At 37.7% G+C, this 25,226-nt stretch overlaps 1 protein-coding gene across 1 annotated transcript; it reads right to left on the reverse strand.

The window, feature by feature from the left end:
* Positions 1-2,021: 2,021 nt before the first annotated feature.
* LOC133980815 (uncharacterized) lies at positions 2,022-25,041 on the reverse strand. The gene is made up of 10 exons (XM_062419621.1): positions 24,907-25,041; positions 15,713-15,883; positions 14,189-14,265; positions 11,453-11,544; positions 10,463-10,676; positions 8,553-8,668; positions 8,326-8,437; positions 6,993-7,194; positions 5,556-5,885; positions 2,022-4,580 (listed from the first exon to the last, which is right to left on the reverse strand). Exons 2-10 carry the CDS (start codon positions 15,829-15,831, stop codon positions 4,442-4,444), a joined length of 1,401 nt encoding a protein of 466 aa, XP_062275605.1. The 5' UTR covers positions 15,832-15,883; positions 24,907-25,041; the 3' UTR covers positions 2,022-4,441.
* Between the last annotated feature and the right edge of the window lie 185 nt (positions 25,042-25,226).

Below are 25,226 nucleotides of genomic sequence, written 5' to 3' on the forward strand. Positions count from 1 at the left end.
TATGGAAGTGAGGTGCCACAGGATAATCCATATGATTGGTTTTTCATGGCATATTTGTGCCCTGTCATTCTGTCTTTCAAACACTTCTTAGTGCGCCCGATGTAACAACATTCACATGGGTTTCTCAGGTGGTACACAACAACATATGTGGAGTTACAATTAATAAAATGTTGTCTTGAGATCTGATTAGAAGTGGTTTGCATGCATTTAAAAGTCCCAGTCCTCTTGAACCGGTGATTTTCCCTCCTAACTGGAGGATAACTGTGTGTAAGTCTGTTGTGCAGGAGGTTGGCTTGTTTTAGGGGTACTCGAGGATGCCCGAATTAGAAAGAATGATTTGCTAAGGCTGATAAGATAAGATATTCCATTATTAGTCCCACAGTGGGTAAAGTTTACAGTATTGCAGCGAAAAGTAGAAAGAGCATAAAAAAAGAATAAAGAGCAATAAATAATAAGTAAGTACAAAAGCAATAAAAAGACAATAGTAGTAACAAAATATAATAGTAATATTGGTGTTGGTGTCCCAACATGTGAAATTCACCATAAGGCAAAACAGGGTGTAGGGTACCCACATCTAAAAACCTTCACAGGTGCTGGATCAAAAATCAAACTTTAAGCAAAAACGAGACAGAAAACGTTGCTTTTGTATTTAAAGTTGCCGGGAGCTTTTAATACAGTGTGCAGATCCTCTTTCTGGTTTTTAAAATTCACCATATGCCAAATTATTTTTGAGGTGGTGCAGATGAAATGACTCATAGTGCAGACAGACAGAGAATTATGATCATTAGGTTTTCTATATAGCGTAAGTCATTTATAGTCATGATTAGATCTAGGAAGTGCATCCTCTGTTTGGAGAGTTCAGTAGATAATTTGATGTTCTTATTAGTACTATTAAGATAATAATAGAAATCCATTTATTCATTATGACTACCTGAGATGACCCCTGTTGTCATCTGGGTGTTTCCTCTCTGCAGGCGACTATAATTGTATTAACTCAGTGCATCCAGCCTGATGTACTCAGAGCTGTAGTCTCTCTGCCTCTGTTCCCTCCTCTTGATTTGGTTATGCTTATTTAGTTACTTTACTTTCATGTACTTTCACAACCCTCACACACCCACATTCTCCACCAATGCATCACTTACAATACCAATACCACTGAACTCCACACCCCACACTTTAAATATTTAGTCAGCCTGATAAATTTGTTAAGTGATAATAATTTTGTCAAAATCTACCTGTTCAGCCTGGCATTTGATTGATAAGAATTGTTCATATTTATTCTATTTTTATTTTTATTTTTTTATTTTATTATTATTAATTTTGTTTTGTTTACATTTTTTGTTCTATTTTATTTTATTTTATGTTATTTTATTATAATTATAATTATAATTATAATTATAATTATAATAATAATAATAATAATTATTATTATTATTATTATTATTATTATCACTATAAGATTTATGTTCTTATCGATGTTATTCATCTGTTTCTTTTGTTTAAAAAAAAATCTTTTTTTAACCTAGTTTTAGTCTTTTATTAAACTTCATCTCTTTAATTTAATTTTACTTTTATTTTCTTTTTAATCTATCTTACCCTAGTTTTTTTTTTAACTTTTTGTTTTATTTATTTATTCATCTATCTATCTCTTTTTTTATCATTCTTATTTTCTCTTTTGTGCATTGGTCTCAATTTTTTTTGTTCTATATTTCATTATTTATTTATTCATCTATCTCTTTTTCTTATCTTTTTTAAATAAAAAAAACAACAACCATTTTTATCATTATTTTTTCTTTTGTGCATTGGTCTAAATATTTTTCTTTGTAATTTGTTCTATATTTTTGTTCCTTTATCATTTTTGTTCCTATTCTTTATGTTGTTCTTGGTCTACACCGCACTGAAAGGAGGATATATAAATAAAATTTGATTGATTGATTGTCTGAACTATTTGTCTAGAAACAGGAAAATGACAAGGTGCCTGTTCAAATAAGCAGACATGAATAGGTTTAAAATTAATTTATTTGAAAGATGACAGAACTTTCAATGATCAGCATCTTTTACATCACAGAATGACATTACACATTAACCCCATTCATTATAAATTACACCAACAATTCAATTTCATGTTTACCTGCAAAACTCATGACATCAGTGTACTGTGTTAGCAAATGTCAGCAAACTAAAACCTTATACACATATAAACATTATAGCTGCTTAACATCAGCAGGTTAACATTAATAGGAAGCACTGCTCGGCTGTAGAGTCAGAGTTGCAGTATCGAGGACATACTGTATGCCTCAATACTGCCTCAATAGTGCAAGTGAGACTAAACACACTTCCTATGCACCCCTAGAGCAAGTGTTTACTACAATTCACCACAGTATATTGTGCAACACCAGTCCAGTTGTTGGACTATAGGCTGGTTTTAGAATCAACGATAATCCACTGGTAAGAGGAAGTTTAAGTAAAAGTTTAAGAAGTTTATGAAAGTTGGATTGTGATTTTGAGAAACATGTTTGATTCTTAGAAAAAGACAGAAACCTAAATACAAACAAAATAACATTGTTTTATGACTCTAATGTACAGTTAACCGACATACTTCTAGATAATGGAATTGCCTTGTATTTCTCATCTCAGCCCCTCAATGTGTTTGTTTCCATCAATGCCACTACCTGTAAAACAGTAACGGACACACAAATGCAGCAAATTCAGACTATCTGTTCAAACAAATAAAATAAGCTTGAGATGTGGACTGTAAGTAGTTACATATACTTGAACACTGCAGAAGTTACTGGAAATATGTCACACAAGTAGCCACTGGAGTACTCAGAGATACCACAACACTAAAAGTGTGAGTACTGGGAGGGATGCCTTTTTTTTCGTCTTGATTTCTGTGTGCATGTTTCTATGTCTCCTCTGAGTTTTGCAGCTCGGCTCTGCATCATAAAGAGGAACTTCACTGATGATTTCTTAAAACTGGGAAGTAGAAATGTGCAATTGTTGCTTCTTAAATTGGTGTCCTATGACTACAGAAACATCGTATTGATAAACTGTGATTCTACCATTATGTCATGAGGCTAGTTTTCTTCCAGATATACTGGTAATGACAAAATCTGGCAGACTTTTTTTTGGGAAGACAGAGGAAAGTTTAATGTCATACAGGAAGAAAAAGAAAAATGAAAGTTTATTTACTGTGGTGCCTTTCAAGACCATCATTACAAAGTGCTTCACAATTAATGCAAACAAAAGCAATGCAACAGACATCAAATGCAGACAATCAGCTAAAAAAAAAGAAGACAAAAACAGAAATAAACAAATTCAACAAAAGCAAGGCTAAACAAATAAGTCTTGAGGTGTTTAAAAGTATCCCTCCCACATAGTAATCAACCATAGGAATCAACGTCAACCTTTAAGAGTTTTCCTCCTTTGCTGGATGATTTACAGTTGCAGTGCATTTGGCTTTTTAAGCCACGTTAAGCTTAATGGTCTCAAGTTCAGCGCAGTCAACAAGCTTTGCGTCAACCTCAATGAGTTCTTTACAGTGTTCCTCGACAAGAGTCTGCAATCCTGATGGCTCACTCAGTCGCTATATGTCCACATAGATCAGGCCATTAAAAAAGTTCAAGTATAAATCCCTGAGGAATCATTTCTCTCCCGGAAGTGAGTTTGGCAGACAGAGTAGTCTCAGCACATATCACACACACATTAACTTTTCCCATGTAGTACATCTTCCTTTAACTACAGAAGACAGCAGTAAACAAATCACTACCTCTGGACCAGTAAGCTGTGATGGAAGTAGTACTCAGATCTTTTACTTATAGCAAGTGATAGTAGCAATGCCAAAATGTAAAAACACTCCATTACAGATAAAAGTCCTGATTTCAAAATCCTATTTCAGTAAAAGCACATAAGCATAATTCGCTAGGTTTGCACAACTATATTAGTTAGGACATTGCATTGACTTACGTTCCCTGAGAACAGCCAAAACCAAACCTTATACAGGACCTCAGAAATTACATTTGGCCTCATTGGGAATGTGCTTTGGTCCCCCTGAGGACTACTGGTCCAAACAAGGTTGGTGTTTATACTGGGGTGGTCCTCAAGAGGCAACAAAAACATGCACGCACAGACATAGAGAAAGACACACACTTGTCCTATGTCACTTTTGGGGACATTACATAGATACATTCATTTCGAGGACCATAACCACTAAACTTGATGCAGTTTGTAATTCAGTTTTGGTTTAAAAAAGTGCAACATTTCACTTACTGTCATTTCAATAAAGTTCTTTTTTGGGGGGAAATATATACATATGTCATAAATAAGTACACACACACACACACACACACACACACACACACACATACACACACAGACACACGTTTTTTCTCTTTCAAGTATAAGGACTTGTTAACCCCCCGGGGCAGACAGAAGACAGAAATCAACTTGACTTGACTTCACTTGGTAGAAATTTGGTCTCTTTGAGAACAGTATTGACTGCTGATATGAGGCGGTCGCTGTATTTCAGTAGTCTGCCGTCATAAACCAGCTGCTCGGGTTTCATCTCTGGTGTCCCAGCTCTGTACAGACAGGAAACAGAAACACATCAGTTATACACAACATGAGCTGCTGGTTTCTTCTTCACTGTGCAACTCTGCATCTGAGAGAATAATCAGATGGGTTATTTCATGATTTATGTCACGACCATCAGTTATAATTATTGCAACTTTTCTGAGAAGTTGCATTTTTTTCCTGAAGGGTCAAAAGCCCTCAGTTTCAGCCTCTGCTGTCATTCGTACAGCAAAGATCAAGAAGCTTGTCAGACAGATGAACTGGAGATAACATGCGCCAGAGTTACTGACATTATCCAGAACATAGCCTGAATAATTAAGTGAACAACCAAATTGTCATTTTTTTAGCTTCAGCTTGCTGTAAGTGGTGCATGCAGCAGAATATTAGGGCCTGTTTGATGTTTTTTACTTAAACACTTCTTGGGAATTGTATTTGGCTTTGCTTCTTAAGAAGGACATATGATGCATTCTGTGATTTTATATATATATTATATATTTTTTTTACACCATTGTAAATGAGGATTAGTCCTCAATGGTCTCTCAAGGTAAAATAAAGGTTGATAATCTTTACATTTAGCTTGTTTTGCTTTTTCCTGTTTAAAATTTTTTACAAAACATGTAATTCTAGAAAATAACGTGACTGTGCAGAGACAACCAAAATATATGTATTGTTGCTGTTGTTATGTGGACCCCAGGAAGACAATCAACCACTTTGTGGAAAGTCATGTGGACCCAAATAAAGAAAAATCATACTATCCTATGATAATAAATTGATTATGTTTGAGCTTTGGACCAAACTCTAATTTGAAGATGTCATCTTGGACTCTGAGAACTCGCAATTGGGATTTTTTTGTTATTTGCTGACATTTTAATAACCAAATGATTCATTATTAATTGAGAAAACCATCAGTAGATTAATCAATCATTAATAATTGTAAGTTGCACATATATGATTTCATTAGAAGTTCAAGACCAGCAGTCTACCTTGTGTGGTACATCCGAGCTATATTCCTGTCAACCCAGGCGCAGCCTTTCTCCGTTTTCAGCAGTCCGTGGACGGTGGTTTGGAAGACAGCTCGGGGGTTAACGATTACCTTGTAGTTGCCATTTTGATTCTCTCTTGTGAGGGGTCTTTGGTGGAGGTGAGCCAGGATATTTACCCCAGGCACATTCTTCCAGCCGGGGCTTTCTATCGGCTGTTTTTGTGACGCTGGAAGAGGCACTGTGATCGTGTAGGGGAAAACGTTATTCTGAAATATGTAGCACCCGTCTTCGCCATATTTCTTCTCCAGCTGTGGCAGCAGGTCCGACCAGCTGGTGGTAGAAAAAAGAACAGGTAACACTTTTTAAAACACTTTATATTTATAAACAGCATACAGACAATTAGTAAATGCTCCAAAGCACATGCATAAGGCTTAGTGTGGCATTTATGAACATTTACAACTCTCAATATTATACATAGACATTTAAAGATATACTGCAGTTAATAGATATGTATGACTAATTCACATAAAGGTATTTTAAATGAAAGGTAGCGTCTTCTACATTTTCTGCTGACCATGGCATGTACAGAGCTGCTACTTCTGTAGTGTTTTTCACCTTAAAACACACCTGTTTAATCTAACTGTTTACTGATTTATATGGTTTTAAATCTCTTGTTATTTAATTTAATTTAATATGTTGTTTAATATGTGTCTGACGCCTTTAGTTAGCACTTTAGTACTGGGTTAAGAAAAGTGATTATTCGTGAAGTTATGATTACAGAACTGCATTAGCACTAATATACAACAGTTTAATGGCGGTGCACATACTGCATTAGTACATTAAGTGATTCTTATTCATACAAGTTTTTTTATTCTTCTGTGATGCTTTATGACTGCTTACAAATTCTTACATGTTCAAAACTATTTAGCACTTTTCTTGCGTGTGTGATCCAAAGCTACGTTCACATGACACACTTAAGTAGCCCAAATCTGATTTTTTCTTTTCTCTAGGTGAGTAAGATCAGATTTTTTTTACATCAGATCTGGGCCACTTGCATATGTGATCCTTGATCTGATCTCTGGCTGTGCGACCGCTGTGAGAACGCTCAGAATGGACTTGATGTGTTTATTTGACGTGTCATTTCTTCATATATGTTGCCAGTCATCGTTGTTCAGTGTTGGTTCCCTGCAGCCTCACAGTAAATATAAACAAACCACCAGACCAGCACATCTATATTTATGATCTGACTGTCTCAAAAATGACAAACGTTAACCATGAACACATGTATATCAGATTTGACCGAAAAAAAATCAGAGCTGATTATCGCGGCCTCTGATGTTAACGTAGCCTGAGTTTGTGCTTCATACAGTCAAAATAAAACAATTAATCAAAAGTCAATTATCTCATTTAGAAAAACAAGTAGTTTCATGTGTCTACCTGTCGACAGACTGGGGCAGTATGAGCTCGTCTATATCCTGCAGGGACACATATCTGGACTGGTACATGTATCTATAGAGACAGTCGTTGAGAGCAGGGATCTGGCCATAATACTGGATGTCACCTGGATAACGCGCAGGCTGCCAGCCGCGAGATGGTTTCAGATGTTTGGATATCGTCCAAGGAATCACCTCTACTAAACCTGAGGAGACATTGGAAGAATTAGGAAGGACACACATCATACAAACTTCCCAAGGAAAACAACACAATGCAAGTTTACGTTCAAGTGGCAAAGTCTTCCTGAGGTAAACATGACTCATGTCTGTGAGGATGGGAAACACCAGACTTTTAAGATAGGATAAGATAAGATAAGATAACATGACGTCGGATTTCCAATTTGGAAGACCTGTGACTTTTAGCTCAGAAGTTCCCAACCTGTTTGACCAGTGAATCCTTAAAACCACTGGCTGTGACCAGTTCATCCCAACAGTGTTTTTCTTTTCTTATTTTAATACTTTTAAAATGACCACCTGGGGTCATGTGGTAGATTTGTAAGACCTGCTTCTGAATTCACAATCCGTGCACATAGATTACATGCCCTCCTCTGTATGACGGTGACCTCATCCACCCAATAATTTCAACTTTATCTAAATTTAACAGCAGATTGTTGCTTGACTGCTCAATAAATACTAAATTACACATAAAAGCTGTGAAACTCCAAAAAGCTAAATCAATTTAACTGGTTTCACTATCATTAAATCTGCTGGTAAATCTACTGTAGATAAAATTGAATTTACTGGCTGATGTGGTCACGACAGTCCATAACAGGCAGGTCCATTTGCTGAAGAACCAAAGAGGGCAAGTAAAGACATATAATCATCCAGTTATTTATACAAGGAAAAAGGTTAGAAGAAAGTCAAAAAGCAAAAAAAACAACAACCCTGCTTTACTTTGAGGAAAGGTAATTATCTTCGGCACATATACTGTATCAGCAGCAGGAACATTTTCATAATAAAAATCATGGAATTTTTTCCGGAGGTTTGAACAACCGAGTTTTTTAACTGCCCAAACTTATTAAATCTGTGGTATCAATCACCTGCTCATGAGAAGGTGCAAATGCGTGAGATTTGATCTTTAGTATAATTTACACCCTTAAAATGTCCATATAATATTCACCTCTGTTTGTTTCAAACAGTAGTTGGTCAGTAGTCATACTAAAAGGAGCTGAAAATGTTTGAAAGTATGAATCCATCAGATCAGCTCTGTAACTCAACAGAAATAAAGAGGGAATGCTTTGACATGAATGAAGAAAAAAGAGAAAAAGACACCATACCTTTTTTTGTGTAGTAGTCCAGTACACGCTGTGTTTCAGGGCTGCAGTCGCTCTTATAGATGACAACTCTGTTCACCCTCAGTAACTGCATCATTTCCAAACTCTGGACCAACTACAATACAACACAGGATTTAGTGGATGAAAATGTGCCCACAAGTCTTATTTCATTCTTCTGCCTGTCTGGGTAAGGATGCTTGAGAAAATAGTTAGTGTTAATGTGATGTTACCTGCAGGACGTTGGTAAAATTAAACATGGTGGAAATGCAGACGGTGAAGTCGTAAGGTAAGGCGACACTCTCCGCTTTCTGGTTTTTTATCTCCAAATATACCGGCTTATGTAAATCTAAGAGGCCACAGAAAAGGTATGTTTTAGATATATTTTCACATTTGCACTTTTTTCCCCTTTTTAATGTACAGCACATTCAAATAAGGAAGAAGTTTGAAAACACTTGAATAGTCGTCTCCAGGGAAGAAACCAAATGTTTGCTGATATCTGTCTGTGGGTTTAAAGACTGCACACTCATTGAAACACACCTAAAACTCATCTAATGACTTGCTGTCCAATAAAAACTGGACTTTGTATAAAAGGGTTTTTATATCTTCAGTCTGTTGCAACAGCGGAACATAAGGTCAGCTGATCAAATGTTCAAATCCAAAGTCAACACTAACTGCTGCAATGCAGTTAAAAAATAAAAATCAGCACATATCTTTGTTGTTTGTAAAGTCCTCCTCGGCCCACAAATGTGCAGAATGATATTTGTGCAGCGTTTGTTTTAATACTCATCTGCTGAAGGAGGGAAGTTTCTTTGTGCTCACCTTAAATCTCTGTTTAAGGCGTGTAACGATTATTTGGCATGATTTGTGACATCACAACTAATTTGGAGATCAGTCATGGTTCAGTATGCATCAAGCAGCAACCACCATGGCTTGATGCTGAAGTGCTGACGACAGCTGCTAGATGTTCCAACTGACTTCCAATCAAACAGCCTCAACTTCTCTTTAGATACACTTCAAATTCAGATCAAATTTAGGGGTGTCTACAAAAAAGGGTCTAAAATCGCTCCTGGTTTACAGAATCCACAATTTATGCCACCTTCAATTCAATGGTTTGGTTGTTTGAAAATGGGATGGTCTTCACTAAAATGACACTCCATAAATGTTTAAAATGTCTTTGATGATTTATGGGCCATCACTTTGTCCTTTTTGAACTACTAATTCCAATCCAAAGCACGGAAGTTGAGGCAGTGTGTCTAAAAAAACCGTTCTATCCTGTTGTGAAGAATGGCAGACTGTGCACAATAGCTCCAGGATCAATTAAGATTAAATTTCCTTAGATAAAGGAAATTCACTCTGAAGGAAAAGTGTTGGCACTTAAGCCACTGCCTTTTTTCCCATGTCAAATCCAACTGTCCTTATACAGTCTAATTACAGTCTATAGTAAGTGTGCTGCCTTACTAATTTAAATAGTTATTTCATAATTTTTTTTATTTGTTGTTTAGCACCCTCTACTGGTGGGTTTTTATAGCAGTAATTTAGGTCACATGGTATATCATCAGTAAGCAACTAGGCAGTCCTCCGTGTTAGAGCCAAGGGAAAGCTCATGCCTTTTTTATTGGACATCATCCTGATATCCAGGCGTTTGAAAGCATCAAACACGCACAGTAAATGAATGAACTGATTCATATTGTTTTGATGTTTTATACACCAATTAATCAGTGAATCCAGAAAACAATCTGCAGATTAAATTATAACGGCTGTGGCTCAGGAGGTGGTCCACCAATTCAGTCCACCGGTTCGATTCCCGACTCCTGCAGTCCAGATGTGTCCTTGGGCAAGACACTTAACCCCGAACTGCTCCTGTTGCCGTGCCAATGGTGTATGAATGGTTAGTGTCCCTCTGATGAGCAGGTTGGCACCCTGCGTGGTAGCCCCTGCCATCAGTGTATGAATGTGTGTGAATGGGTGAATGACATGTAGTGTAAAAGCACTTTGAGTGGTCATGATGACTAGAAAAAGCGCCAGGCTATATAAGTACAGTCCATTTACCATTCAAACTGTTAAAATACCTGCTGTGTCCTGTAATCTTCAAATTACATTATAAGTTATAGTAATGTAATAATAAAGAAGCCTTCAGTACCAGAGCTGGGGGCATTGTTGGTCACAGCGATATGAGAGGGTGTCTCACAGTCTACGGGGAGACGACACATGATGTCCGCTGTGCCGTACGGGAAGTCAAAGTGGTCACTGTGGATATCGCTGAAACCTTTAGAAATGTATAGTCTCTCGTTGCAGCATATGCTGCAGTGATAGTTTTGATCCTCGCTCCTCAGCACAACGGAAATGACACGAACCTGGCACACCAAGAGCAAAAGAATGAGAATAATGAGGATAATGTTATTCAAATTATCTGTAAAGTAATGTGAATCTTTGCCATTTCAATAAAGTAATTCGAGTGATTGATAGACTGATAAGATAATGTGACTGATTATTTGTGCACACAATGGAAAATTGTATTACATTTCAGATTTTTTTCCAGTAAAGTCTTATTAGATGACCGTTCCTTTTGAAATCTTGACCTTCCTTTAACCCCTGTGGACACTCACTTGTATCATTGCCATGTTGTACCCACAGGTGCCACGGGTATTTGACCTGCTCTCTAAAGACGCGTTTAAACTATGCAACCACAGTGAGTGAGTGTGTACTTTTATTGCAGGTCACATTGTGTGAGTCTGAGGCTCAGTTTTTGGTCTCCAAAGCTCAGCTGCCAGCAGGTGAGTCACAGATCTAGGACACTGTTTTGCATTGACGACCAAAGATTATCAAGTTTTTCTCATGACAGTTAAGTTTTGTGGGTGGTGGACCCCCAAATTATGGATGTGTCCATGGTCCTGACCCCCATGGTCCTGCTTGACACACATGCCTGCCATTATTAGGCTACTATAAGTCATACTTATATTATTATTTTCATTGTTAGTTATAATTTTGCTTATCTGTGTCTCACTCTCCTTCCCTCTTTCTCTCCGGTCGAGGCAGATGGCCGTCCACCTTCTACTTATAAATAAAATTGAATTTAATTGAAACAGAACAAAATCACACAGTGTAAAGAGGCTTTAACTTCTGCACTGACCTGTCTTTCATTGCGGTGCTCCATATAAGCCGCTAACAGCAGCGTCTTTTTCCCATTGACAGCCATAAAGGCCACCTTTTCTTCCAGAGAAACTGCACAAATGACAAATCAACACAATTCAGTTGGTGACTAATTGCTCAACATTGTCAACAGTTTTCTTTTCATAAACCACGCATGGCTCTGCACTCACACCGGAGTAACAGTAGAAAGCAAAAGAAAATTCAGCTGGAGTGATCACACAGTTAAAGTATCATTTTTGTATCATCCAGGCCATACTTTCATGGGTTTTTTTTTTTTTTACCATCATTTCTATCAGTAATAATAACTGCAGGGATCTGGGAGCCTGCTGACATTTCATAAAAAGAAAAAAAAAATTGAGAAACAAGCCCAAACCTTTTGCAAGAAAAAGCAAACTTACTTCTGTGGAAGTATTACTCAACATTTCCAAACTGATTTCCTGCCACAACTGAACTTCTCTGACTCTGACCTTCCTGTAGTAGTGTACACATCGTTTTCCTGTGCTAAGATACACTTTTACCAACATTTCATTGGATACTGTAACTTTAGATTTTACCCACAAATAAAGTGGTTCAGATAATCTGAATAAACTGTTGGTTTGTCTGCATCTTGCCTAACAGTCTGGGTGCTTGTGTTTCTTACTCTGTTGGACAGATTTGTAGTGATGTCGTTCCCAGATCTCAGCAATTAAGTAACATTATCAAAACTGATTGAAATGATGGAGAAAACAATGAAAATAATTCCAAATTGCAAACTACCGAGACATATATTTCAGTCAAAATGTGCCATTAGGTCCACAATTGTTCCAATCTGTCATAAAGCAGCAGTCAGGTTTCCATATGAACAGTGAAAGAGGTTTTCCTCACTGTAATCATTGCTCCTGTTTATACTGACTATTAAAAGATCTTCAAATGTGCTTTCAATGGAAGAGTTGGAGGCAACGTTCACAATGTGTCCATACAGTCATTTAAAAGTAGATGTGAAGCTTATATTCAGCTTCAGCAGTCTGAGTTAGTCATATCAAGTGATATCTGACACATTTACAGTCTTTTGAGCATCAAATTCCTGGTTTGTGTTTCCCTGTTGAGCTGTGGTTGAAGTATAGTAACAAAAACATGGACTTTGGCACTAAAAACAACGTTTTAACATATGTACTTGGTTTGACTGATTTGGACGACTGAAGCTTCATATAAGCTTCAGAACAACTTTTAAATACATGTTTAAACAGAAGGCGGACTGTGGATATTGTTCCCCATCACTTCTTCTAATGCAGGAGGAATGATTACAGCAAGAAAAACAGGTTTCAATGTTCATCTTGGCTCCTGACAGTTGTTTTAAGACACATTTGAAAAATTGTGAACTCATCATTTGACACTAGATATCTGTCTTAAGACAAAGTCTCATGAAACAAGTGATTAAGCGGAAAGGAAGAAGAAAAGAAAAGAGCTGAATCTGTAGTGATATGAAATAGATTAATCTACCCAGTCTCCTAGAAATGATTTAATATTTGTTGACTTGTTTTGAAAGGAAATATATTTGCTGCTCGATTTATGACAACAATAGCTACTTTTTCATGTGTAGGAAGTGCAACATTATTTATTTCATGGCTGTAAAAGTTAAACACTTTGATACATGTTCTGCATTGTTGGACATTTTTGCTCGTAAAAGATCTTCGTTTAAGTTCAGGGCAAGGTTCCTTTTGATTGTTTTAATTATTAAACCAAAAATACAGACTCTCCCCTAACCGTGAATATGAATTCCTATACGTAACCATGAAAAAATGTAATGATGCTTGGTTGGAGTCACTACTGTGTTGAATAAGTGGACACTGTGGAGGAAACAATTGAAACAGGTGTATGTGCACATCAGCATCAGTATCAAGATTTTGCAGCTTCTTTAGAGAGCAACTTAACACCAACTCAAACTGGAACCATAATACCATGATAACACTTTCTTTTAGACTTTCCAATTATGTTATCCGATCGATTTCATAAGGGTTTACAGCCACACATTTTCTGGTGATCGTGTATGGGAATGTGCTTTTTGGGCTAGTTTAACAAACTTATGGTCAGCACCAGCATCTAGCGACCATCTGTGGCATTATACTTCAAGCTACTTCCACACTGGCTGCAGACTCAAGCTGTGGTAGTTGTTTGGCCAGTGTGTGTCACATGATGGACCTGGAAGTTAATTGCATGGTTTGGCTGCTATTTCAAATTTGTGTCACGGTCCAGCGCTGCTCTTGTGGTGAGATGGGGTTACATGTGCAACAGAGCCCATTTCTAACCACAATATTCATGCCTTAACCTTCTGTTGGGCATCAATTTCCTCTTTCAAAACATTTTTTAGACAACTTTTTCTCTAAATGTATCTGCTGTATCAAATTTGCAGTATAGAAAGATCATTTCTAGGAGACAGGGTGTCTTTAATATGTAATATACTGGAGGAGAAATCCAATGTTTACCCTCATTTTTACGCTTACTTCCAAAGGGTGATTTCCATGCAATAAGTGTCATTTCATTTAGAAACATTACAGACATTACAAGCAACAGAATTATTAATACTTCAAGAATGATTGTAAGTAACAAGAAAAAAGACAATGAGCTGATCAAAACAGGAAGAAAACATTTTTTCCTTAAGACAGTTGTCAGACAGATTAAATCTCCTAATTTCACACAGACTTCAGCAGAGAGCAGCATTTGGTAGCAGATAGTTTACCATTTTTCTTTGCACATATTGGCACTGCTGGTCTTGGCACTGCTGGTCTTGGCCTGGCTGGTCTTGGCTGACGCTCCCTGCAATAAATGATTTGGGTGAGACAACATAACCTAATCACAGTTTTTTCTCTTTTTAATAATAAAAGGTTCAAGTGCATTTTTAAAGAGAGCACTTTTAAGAAGCTGTGCTCCCAAGAAAATCCACAATCTTTCTCTCCCACCTTAATGAAGGAGTTATTATAAAATGTTTGTGCGTGAACCTTATCAAATCTTAAGTAGCTTTTAAAATGTCTTAACAGACTTAAGAATGAGTTCATGTGCAGGCCATTAAGTACGACTTGGGGAATCAAAATTGTTTATAGAAATATTCTTAACTTCTATGAACAAGTTGTGGCAGGTGAGGTGTTTTTCTCCTTTCTGCCCCAACTACTAAGTGGCTGGAGGCAACGATCCAATTGCGCCTTGATTGCGTCCACCTTCTCTCCACTGGAGCTGGTGTCAGCTTCTGCATCGGTCTATGGACACGGATTGTGTCTCCTTCGTGATTGTAAGGTGGGCTCTCTGGTAGTTTTGCTGCAGCGGCATGTTTAGGATGTGTTACTGGCGTTATATCGGCATCCACTGTCTTGCCTTGTAGCAGAGCTGGCCTGTCTGCCTGCTGGAGATCCGCGTTGGGTTTGTGTGGCTCTGGGCCTGTGCGTAACGAGCCTGTGCGTAACGAGCCTGTGTGTAATGTGGTGCTGCTTTGCTGAGTGATTGCGCTGCTGCTGTCATAGCTCTTACCTTCCCTTTGTCTGGGAGACTGCACCTTAACATACTGGTATGTATTTGTGAGGTTTGCATTACTCCTAAATGTAAGGACGATTAACAGTGGGTAATTTTGATCTTCTTGTGCACTTGTAGGCCAGGCTGCACATCACAGTGGGCGGCTCGCTCTCCAAACCCCGGGCGTCTGCTCTCTGGCATCTATTGCCATTCTGTCTCCATTTTAGTCCCCACTTCATCTCTACTGTGGCCTTTACTAGTGACTAAACGACCGTCGCTATTGGTTAACAGCTTGTTTGCCCTCCTCTGACCCAATACGCAGCCTGGCCGTGGTTGGTATAGTCCATATTCCAGCCTGAACTGACGTGAGCCACACCCATCCAGAAAAGTTAATTTAATTTAAATGATTTATGTTCAATTTAGTGTAACTTTGTGTTTATCGTTTTTTTGTTTACAATCCCTGTGAATTTTATTTGATAATTGGGAGAGAAGTGGCTGGAAATGGGGACAAACAGCCGAGGTGAGAAAAATGAACAGGACAGAGACAGCACTGTAGTTATGACATTTAACTCACACTGATGTTTCCTCCTTGTGCTGAAAACTTTTTATAGGGACTAAGAAGTATTATATATTCTATTCTATGTAGACCTGATACTCTATATCTGAGCCACATACAATCCAACAGTCAGAGCTGGTCAAATAAAACAAATGATTCATTGTCACCTTGCAGCAGATTAGACCAGTAAGTAATTTCACCCACCTAGTAAGGTAATAGACCAAGATGATGGTGATGAAGATGGTGATGATGACAAGAATCACATATGTCCAACCTCTGAACTTCTTTGGTTTTGGCTTCGGCAGCAGACTGTCAGTCTCCATCACATTTATATAATGCCTCAATGCTGCTGCTTAGACTCTTCTCCCAGAAAACCTGAACAAGCAGAGAATCAAGTGAGTAATTTATAACCTCTCACCCAGATGTTTCAGTTTCAGTTGCTCTGGATGCTGAGATAAGAGATATTCTATTCATCATTGTATAGATAAAACGAAATTTTTTGACACTCAGAACAATATAAAACACGATAAAAACAAGGTAAAGAAAAGGTACTGCACTACACCATTAGTTAAAACCAATACAGAGACATGGGCATTAAAGTATCCCTTATCTGTATATAATACATAAGAAGGACTTATATGGCAAGTAAACTGTAACAGCAGTATAACAGGGATTCACACAATGAATGAAGCACTTTATTTTCCCTTTATGCAATGTAACAACCAGCTTTATGTTATGGCTACCAAAATAAATCATTTTACAAACTGCAGGTAGGAATGATGGACATCAATCAGAGGCGCAAATGAAAGCTGCAGAAAATTCAAATCACTTTGTCATCACAGTTGAGAACAAACATCCAAAGTGCAACATCTATTTAGTTTCTACTATCTACTATGTGCCATTTAAAGCAGATTCCGTCTCCTGTGTAATTGCTGTGTCAGGCTCAATTTGTGGGTTATCTACTCATAGATTTTCCTTTTTGCAACATTACATATAATCTGGATTACGTCCTGGGAGGTAACGCTCCCCAGCTCTTAGCAGGGTTTATATGTGCAGTCTCTTTCCTGTTAAGACAGTGGAGTGAAGTGGAAAACTTCATAAATCTTCAGGAATGTTGTTTAATGACTCTCAGCATTCACAAGAAGCACATTAGGCTTCACATGTTCTGTAAGGATAGGATGATTTCAACATATTACCAATGCTGACTGCGAGATGATACTGTGAAACATTTGTTTTGGAACATAATCGTTCTTTGCCTCCTCAAAGGAGGTGAAAAGTGGGACAATAGACTTAGTGACTCTCTTCAGTGTCTTCCTCTGGCCCTTAGGCTGTATTCAGATTAGCAGTGTTGAGTCGAAAAGGATAGAGGCCAGATAATTATTTATATGCTGAGGCAACTGCTTTGCCACAGCGGAGGTCCCAACACAGGAGGTTCTGGCAAAATATAAACCATCCTCATCATCCAGAACAAAAGTTGGACCCGGAGCCTTTTAGGATTTGAAGTAAACATGCACAAAACTTGCTGTCTTCTAATATTCGTCATAGCTCTCAGAGAAAGAGAGAAGAAATTGTCTGGCGTTTGGCTAATAATGTTTGCTTCCTGCTTTTCGAGGAAATAATCCAAATTATACGTTATGTTCCAATAAGGAAGTTCATGAGGAGTAGATCTGCTGATGAATGCATAATTAAAGCGGTACTGAAACCGTTTTATTTCTTTCATTTCAAGAAAAACAGCTAAACAAGAAAAAAAAGAAAGAAGAGAAAGTAGGTTTTCTAATATGTGAAGTGTGTGCTCTCTGCTGTGACAGTGTTAGGTCAATATCACTGTGTGCATTTAAATTCACACAGCTGGTCAAAAACTGACATTGAGCAAGAGGCCTCCATCCATGCATGTTGGGAAAGCTTGCCTGAGAAGTCTGATTGAAGATGGCCCTTTGTATTGATTTCAACATTTGGATCCACATATATGCCAACAGATATTCTCACATATGAAGTCAATTTTGAGTCATTCAGAGGCAAGTGTCCAACTGAAAGTCTCCAAGTACAGACCAAAGACCATGCAGCTCAGTAAAAGAAAAGCAAGGATAGTGGTCGCACTTAATCGGTAAGATTAAATACATTTTTATTTGTACCCTAGTCATTTTCATACATTTGCATTACATTTATCTCTGTGTTTGCATCTGTACAGTTTGTACAGTGTAACAGATTGTTAAATGACACAGGACATCCCAAAGGTTAGGGTCTTTATAGGCTGTAAATACAACCAAGATTTTCATTGGTTTTAAATTCATCTGATTACAGTTTAATAGTCTGTCTGAGAAATTATGGTTCAGAATTTGTGAATAAAAGGAGTACAGTTCATGTGTTTGTGTCTGTGAGAGCTGAAGGGAGGCTTCAAGCAATATATAGTGCTTGCTGAATCAATGAGCTAAAGGCTTTATCAATATGTGCCACTGTGTGCTAATCAATCAAATTCAGTGTTGAAATAATGCTGCTGCACTGTTATTATTGAATACTGTTTTATTGGCATTCACTTTATATGGTATATTCACTACATTTAAACAATTCATAGCATCCTAAGTTACTGCAATGGCAGAGTTATTTAATATACTGTATATCGGACAAAATCATGTTAAACAGCAACATGTATTCACTGTGAAAGCCCGTAGTTCTGGGGTCTTTGTATCCTTGATGTCTAACAAACATGTTGAATATATTTCCACTTACTAGCTTGCACGCTTCTTCTTCTCTGCCTTTGTTGGCACATTATAGCCAAACAGTAGATTGGTTGGATAGTGTGAATAGTGTGAAACCATTTTGCAGAAGTGTGTATCAGATCATACGTGCATGTGCATTAACAAAATGAGAAGTAACTCTTTATAAACACTGCTCTGTAGCACCACTAATCCTAACCCTTCTATCCCTGTACCATCAAGGAGCTGAACAGCAATCTTCAGTAATAGACTCTTAAATTATTCATTTAAATAAGTGCAATACAATGTGCAATACAGACTGCAGTATTTACACTGACTATGTTTATATGATGATGTTTTTATATTTTTATACTGTCTTGTTTATGTTGTTTGTGTCGCACCACTGAGGGGTTGCATGAGAATTTCGTTGAAACAGTAATGTTCAATGACAATAAAGCATTTTGATTCTGATTCTGATCTCCCTGCTGTGTCTGACCTAACTACACCTATAATATGGATATTGGACCTCAGATTGTCTACACTTGGATATACTCTTGGATTTGATGAACCGAATATGACTTGATCAAATATGGCTGGTAAGCTCTGTCTCAGAGACTGTCTCTGGTCTGCCACACATACATTGAAATAATCAAGCAAAATGCCTCCAAAGAAGCTTTGTAGGGTACTACAGATTGCAAATATCTCTAAACAACAGAAACTGATATTCAAGTTGATGGGAGAGATTGTGGGAAGTACTGATTAAGTTAACAATCATGCACTGTGGCAATGAACCAGTTATTTCATGTTTTTTGTGAAATCCTTATTTCACATCTTCCTGAATGGACGCACAGTCAATGCTGAGGATACAGTTTTTGTAATTTTAAATGTGCCTCAATAAAATGGTGTGTGAAACTAAGTGATAGAGGCAGTTGCTTGATGTCCACTCCCATGACGATAACTGAGGAGTGCAGAATGAGTTAGCCCGATAAACAAAGTACCCAAGCAAGGACACTAGATAATGAATTAGGCCAAAGGGGGTGTGATGATAAGAGTTGGTTCATGTTTAGCTCCACATTAGAAAAGGTAATCATCATATTAATAGTAATCATGACTGTGTAAAATGACTGTGCAATCTTGTAAAATAATGGTATCACAAAATGAGATCAATGTTGCAACATATTAAAGCCTACTGTTGACACTAGTGTGAATGAAGTAACTTTCCATGGCAGATAATTTAATCACTGCCGATACTTTCCAGCACATTGAAGGCCCTCATTGATGTCACGTTTGAGAGAAGGGTCAGAAAATTGTGGAAAAACCTTGAATTCATGAAAATAAGGAGGAGTTTGGGAAAATGAGCTCCACCCCATCAAGGATAGGGGACAAATTAACGAAAAATAGTAGAGAAACATAATGACGACTGCAGATGCTTCCACACAGGTGCACTGAATGGTACAATCAAGCAACAAACATCCAATCAGGATCTATGGTATGTTTAAAACTGCTGAGCATGCCCAATTGATTCTGATTTTGCATCAAGATGGCAAGAGTGCCTGGGTAGCTGAGTGGTTAAGGCACATGCCACATAAAGGCAGCGTTGGTTCAAGTCCGGCAAGGGACCTTTGCTGCAGGTCATTCCACTGTCTCTCTCCCTGTTTCCTTTCGACCTCTATCCCACCCACTGTCAAATAAAGGCAGAAAAGCCCAAAAAAAAAAAAAAAAGATTGCAAGAGGAAAAGATCTTAGTGACTTGGAAAGAGGGTTGATTTGTTGGGGCCAGATGGCAGGAGCTTCGGTCACAAAGACTGCTCCACTGGTTGGGACAAAAGTGAAAACTGCATTGAGATCTATGGTAAAGACATCAGTGAATAGCAGCCCCAAACAGAATCTGTGGACTTTTTTTAATAGTTCTCTGCACTGACCCTGCATGAAGTCATTCTTAGGATGTTTCCCTGTAGGCTCAACTTTCATTTTTTCTCATTTACTCATAAGCAGCTTGCATCAGCTTGCAGCCAGGAAAGAGACACTGCTGTGCACAGGGTGTCTTCAGTTTTCATTTCTGTGATTTAATTTCCAAATTTTCTTTCTGTAAATTGCATCTGAAGCATTAGTCACTATTCAACTAACAGGAAACTGAGGAGTAAAAACTGCACATTCAATACAAGCACTCCATGGTTAGTTTCAGTGCATACTACTGTAAAATCAATACAGCGTTGTAGTTTAGCTTTGCATATTAGTTATAAAGATATTTCTATTTGCATTCTGCCTGTAGCAACAAGGCTGTCTTAACACCAAAGTAAACACTGATTACATGCTGTAACCACAGACTCTGTGAGCACAATTGCAGCCCTGAAATGGTTATCAAAATGGGCCAAAGGTATGTGACAAACATGTTAACAATAGACTCCCACTCAGGGCTGGACTGGGACCAAAAAATGGCCCACCATGATTATTTATACGATATGCGGAGGCACACGACATACCAAAGGATACATGCACACATTGTATTGTTTCAAAAGTTAAAATAAAGCGCAGTAGCCTACATGGAAGAGTTGTTAAGAGTTTAACATGTTAAAAAATGTATACGCTCTTTCACTACTTACAGAGACTTTCATCTTGGGAAAGATGGCTACAGTGCCACAATTCCCATCTTGAGTGAAAGTGGTTGTCAAAGAAACACTGCTAGAGATGTCTTTTCAGTGTTTAATGAAATATACTGTTTATACAATTATACAAATAAGTATACAAATAAGTACCGGTGGGCATTGCCCGGTACGCCCAATGGCCTGTCCATGCCTGCTCCTATTCACACATCCAGTACATATGAAGCAATATTTATATAACTTCTAAATAATCAGTGCAGGGTGTTGCCTTTTAAGTCCTGGAAACGCATCCTGCTAATTTGTGTAATCTCGGGTATTTGTTCAAGACTGTTGAACAACTGGTAAATCCAAACCTACCTCACAGAGGAAGTGAAGTCTATCAGGGTCAATATTATTCCTTGCATTATGCCTTGCATAACATCCACTAATGTGATCCCTCGGAGCAAGACACCCTTAGCCACGTCATCCCGTCATTTCTCTTACTGAATATTCTAATTTAGTATCTCACATAAAGGTGTCTATTGGATGTAAAACCAACAACATTTTTAATCAATGCAACTGAAAAAAAGAAGAAAAAAGCCTGGACTTGACCTTATGGTTCTTGAAAATGACAGGCCTGTTTCAAAATGAAATCTTTTATCTAAAAAATTCTCCCAAAATACGTCTATGGAAAAAAACAGCATTTTTGAAACCTTTCAATGTGGTTTCTGTCAGCATCACACCAACAGAGACTCCTCTTAAAGTCACAAATTACCTTTTAATGACCAATGATGCTGGCATGTGGTTCATTCCTGTATCGCTTGATTTGAGTGCAGCTTTTGACATGATCGATCACAGCATTTTATTAGACAAACAGCACAGAAGGTGAATGAATTGGGTCGAGTCCTAAAATTCTGTGCTAACAACCATGTATCTTTATTTTCTGCAGGCAAGTATAGGGTACCTCAATGGTTAATTTTGGGACCAATCTTATTCTCTTATTCATGCTCCCATTAGGCCATTCATAGAGACTGTTATGTTGATGACACACAGCTGTAACCTCAGTTCCTTTAAAGGAGGGCCAAGTAATATGTCAGAAATTGGATGTCTAAGAACATCCTTTCATTGAACTCAACTGAAACAGAAATCCTTGTAATTGGCTCCAATAAAACTATTGCATTACAAAACTTCTGCAAACATGTTTTTTATCATCAAAGGAACATCACCAGAATTTGACTCATTTTAAGTTTTAAAGCTAAAGCTCCCCCACAAGTCCATCCGTAAGCTCCAACTGGTCCAGAACTCAGCTGCTCGTATTGTCTCCAGAACTCCATCCATCAATCATATCACTCCTGTTCTCCAACAACTCCACTGGCTTCCTGTCAAATTTTCGCATAGACTTTAAAATCCTGCTCCACACTTACAAGGCCATCCACAACCTCGCCCCCCCATACCTCTCTGACCTCCTCCACATCAACCTCCCTGTCACTCAGATCAGCCTCCTCCATCAGCCTCACTGTGCCCTCTGCCCGTCTGTCCACCATGGGGTCCAGTGCCTTCAGCCGCTCTGCCCCCCAGACATCAGGAACATTAACTCATTATCCATCTTCAAATCTTGTCTAAAAACCCACCTTTTCAAACTTGCCTACTCACTATAATTTGTCATCCACTACTGCAGATTTCTGTTTTATTTCTGTGTCCTTTCTGCTCTTATAATCGTTGTTTATGTGTATTGTAAGTTGACCTTGAGTGCCCTGAAAGGCGCCTTAAATCAAATGTATTATAATAATTATTATTTAATCTCAGACCTTTTATCCTTGTATGACCCTGCTAACATCGAGATCCTCAGGGGGTCTTCTATCTGTTCCAGATGCTCAGCTGAAGCTGAGCTTTTGAAATAAGAGCCCTGACGCTGTCTGAGGAAATAGGGCAATATAAATGAGGTAAGAGTTAGAGAGGAGAGATAGGTGAAAAACTCTAAGACAAAGTGGTTAAGAGGAGGAAGTGAGAACACCATTCTCAGGAAGTGTATAAAGTGTTTTATGGGTGTACAACTCAACTCAAAGTTAACTGTGATAATGCTATTTATAAGAAAAACTGAACAGTTGACTCCTTAAAACAGGCATGTCAAACTGATTCCACGAAGGGCCATGTGGCTGCAGGAGCACACCAGGATTGACTCATTTAATCAGCTGAACTCACTCTCAGACAGTTGATTGGTGCACGTGTGCTCTTTATTGGTTGGAACAAAAACCTGCAGCCACACACCCCTATATGTCATGAGTTTGACATGCCTGCCTTAGAGGGTTGTTTATTACAACAAAACAGTGAACAAGACTTTTTTTTTTAGGCAGTGAAAACATTACAATTAACTTTAATGAACTGAAAACGCATTGATATAGTGGCAGCTACGCCTATACTCCTTGAATCTGGGGTTACGCCAGCATGTTCAGTTATTTGTGTATAAAATACAGCACACTCTAACATGTATGTGGTGAGTCCAGGCTGCAAGATTAATAACTCTTCACAGGAAAAGCTGCAGCCCAGTGTGCTAGCAGTTTCCTCAATTTCCGTTTTGATAGATTAAAACAAAAGAAAAGACAAAGTTTTGCCAACAAACAGGAGAGACTCAACCAGCTCCAAAACCAAATGTACCACCAATTCCTTATCAGCCACAGCCTGTTGCAAAACATAGTCAGATACACACTTGATAGTCAAGCAAAATGTTGATGTTTTTATGTTTTTAACCGAAACCTTGTTCGACCAACATAACAGGGCAGTTGCTCTTATCAGTTTTATGATGCAGTTTCATAAAGGACGAGGGAAGGAGTCTGATGACAAAACTAGCAACTTCCCTTGACACCATTGCACCCATAAAGGTTAAAGTGGTCTCTGGTAAGAAAAGCTCTCTGTAGAAAAATACCACACTGGTCAGAGTAGATAAAAAAAAACAAGTGTCGAAAAACTGAACGCAGATGGTGAAACACAAATCTCCAGTTACATTGAAACCAATAATAATGCATGTGCTTTTGTTTGTTACAGTTAGAAGGCTATGAAACCCTCATTTGTCAATAGCCTCTGCCATTTGCCTCCTTCTGACAATGTCTGAAATTTTCTTCCTGTGTCTCAAACTTCATGACCTTTGACAAATTGTCAACACTGCTGTTGGTTTATAAAGCACTGAAAGGTTTAGGGATATAACACATTTCTTATTTTCTGCTGTTAAGTTTTGAACTACCCAGAGTCAAAATGAGACACAGAAGTAGCATTTAGTTTTTATTAGTCTTATTTTTATTTCCGACTTAATACTTTTTATTTGTATTTAAACATCTTTCCTTTTACATTTTGTCTTGACGATTTCCGTTTTATGCAAAGCATTTTGAATTGTGTTGTTGTTGAAATGTGCCATACAAATAAACTTGCCTTGGTCTTTTAGCCTTCACTCATCAATTAATACTTTAATGTTGGGCAATAACATTTTCAGATAGCAGAACTGAAGACTTAGTTATTATTATTTATTATTATTATTATTATTTCTTTAAGACTCACAGTGAGGTTAAACCCATGGCTGAAAGAAGCTTAATATGGCTAAATACTTTGAGATTTGGCTTTTTAAGTCTTGAATTACCACCACTTGCTTACACTCTATGCATTGTATTGCCACTTAATTATAACTTATGTTTATTAATGTTATCAAGTGCGTTGTAATTAGCTGTAAAGCAACTTGAACTGCATGTCTTGTATGAAAGGTGCCATACAAATAAAGTTAGTATTATCTACAAGGATATTTCATAAATGTTTATTCATCTTAATACACAACTAACTTAATGATGTATCCTTATCTGGGTGTGAATGATTTCTGTACTAGTTACACCAGAACACATTCACAAGCACTTCCGACACATTTCACTATTTATTTGATGGTATTTTAAGAATGTTTTCATGACATCCAGTGTTTGTTTTTAGTTTTGGATAGCTTTGCAGAACATACAGAAACACATAAAGTTAACTCGTGAGCACAGACCTACAGTAACACAACACCATATATATTACTAAGTTTAACATGAGAGGAAATATTCAGGATTATTCCTATAACTTTAGTATAACATTATAAGCAACTTACTTTTCTTATGCTGGGAGACAAGTTAAAATCCAATGTCTTGAAATGTCCATGTCAGCTGATAAAAGATGAATTACTCCCTAAAAGTAGTTGTGATGTAAAAACATATCAGTAGCAGGCATGCATGAAGCAGATGTGTCCCTGACTGCACTGTGGAACAACTGGGGGACGTCTAGCTCATACTGTCAACAAGCTGTGAGAGGAGGAGGAAAGAAGGAGGGACGGAATCAGTGTTATGAAAGTGAAACTTAAAACTGAAAAGATGAGAAATCTGTATTGTATTTGTTGGCAACATGTCCAACTAAGAGCATGTTGTAGTTTTA

Source organism: Scomber scombrus, chromosome 5 (assembly GCF_963691925.1).
Source record: "Scomber scombrus chromosome 5, fScoSco1.1, whole genome shotgun sequence".
In the NCBI taxonomy this organism is placed as follows: domain Eukaryota; kingdom Metazoa; phylum Chordata; class Actinopteri; order Scombriformes; family Scombridae; genus Scomber; species Scomber scombrus.

Coding starts and splice junctions, on each gene's coding strand:
- LOC133980815 (XM_062419621.1), bottom strand. CDS start 15,831: ATGGAGACTGACAGTCTGCTGCCGAAGCCAAAACCAAAGAAGTTCAGA. Junction 11,545..14,188: donor AATATGTGCAAAGAAAAATG/GTAAACTATCTG, acceptor TCATTTGTGCAG/TTTCTCTGGAAGAAAAGGTG. Junction 8,438..8,552: donor ATTTTACCAACGTCCTGCAG/GTAACATCACAT, acceptor GTTGTATTGTAG/TTGGTCCAGAGTTTGGAAAT.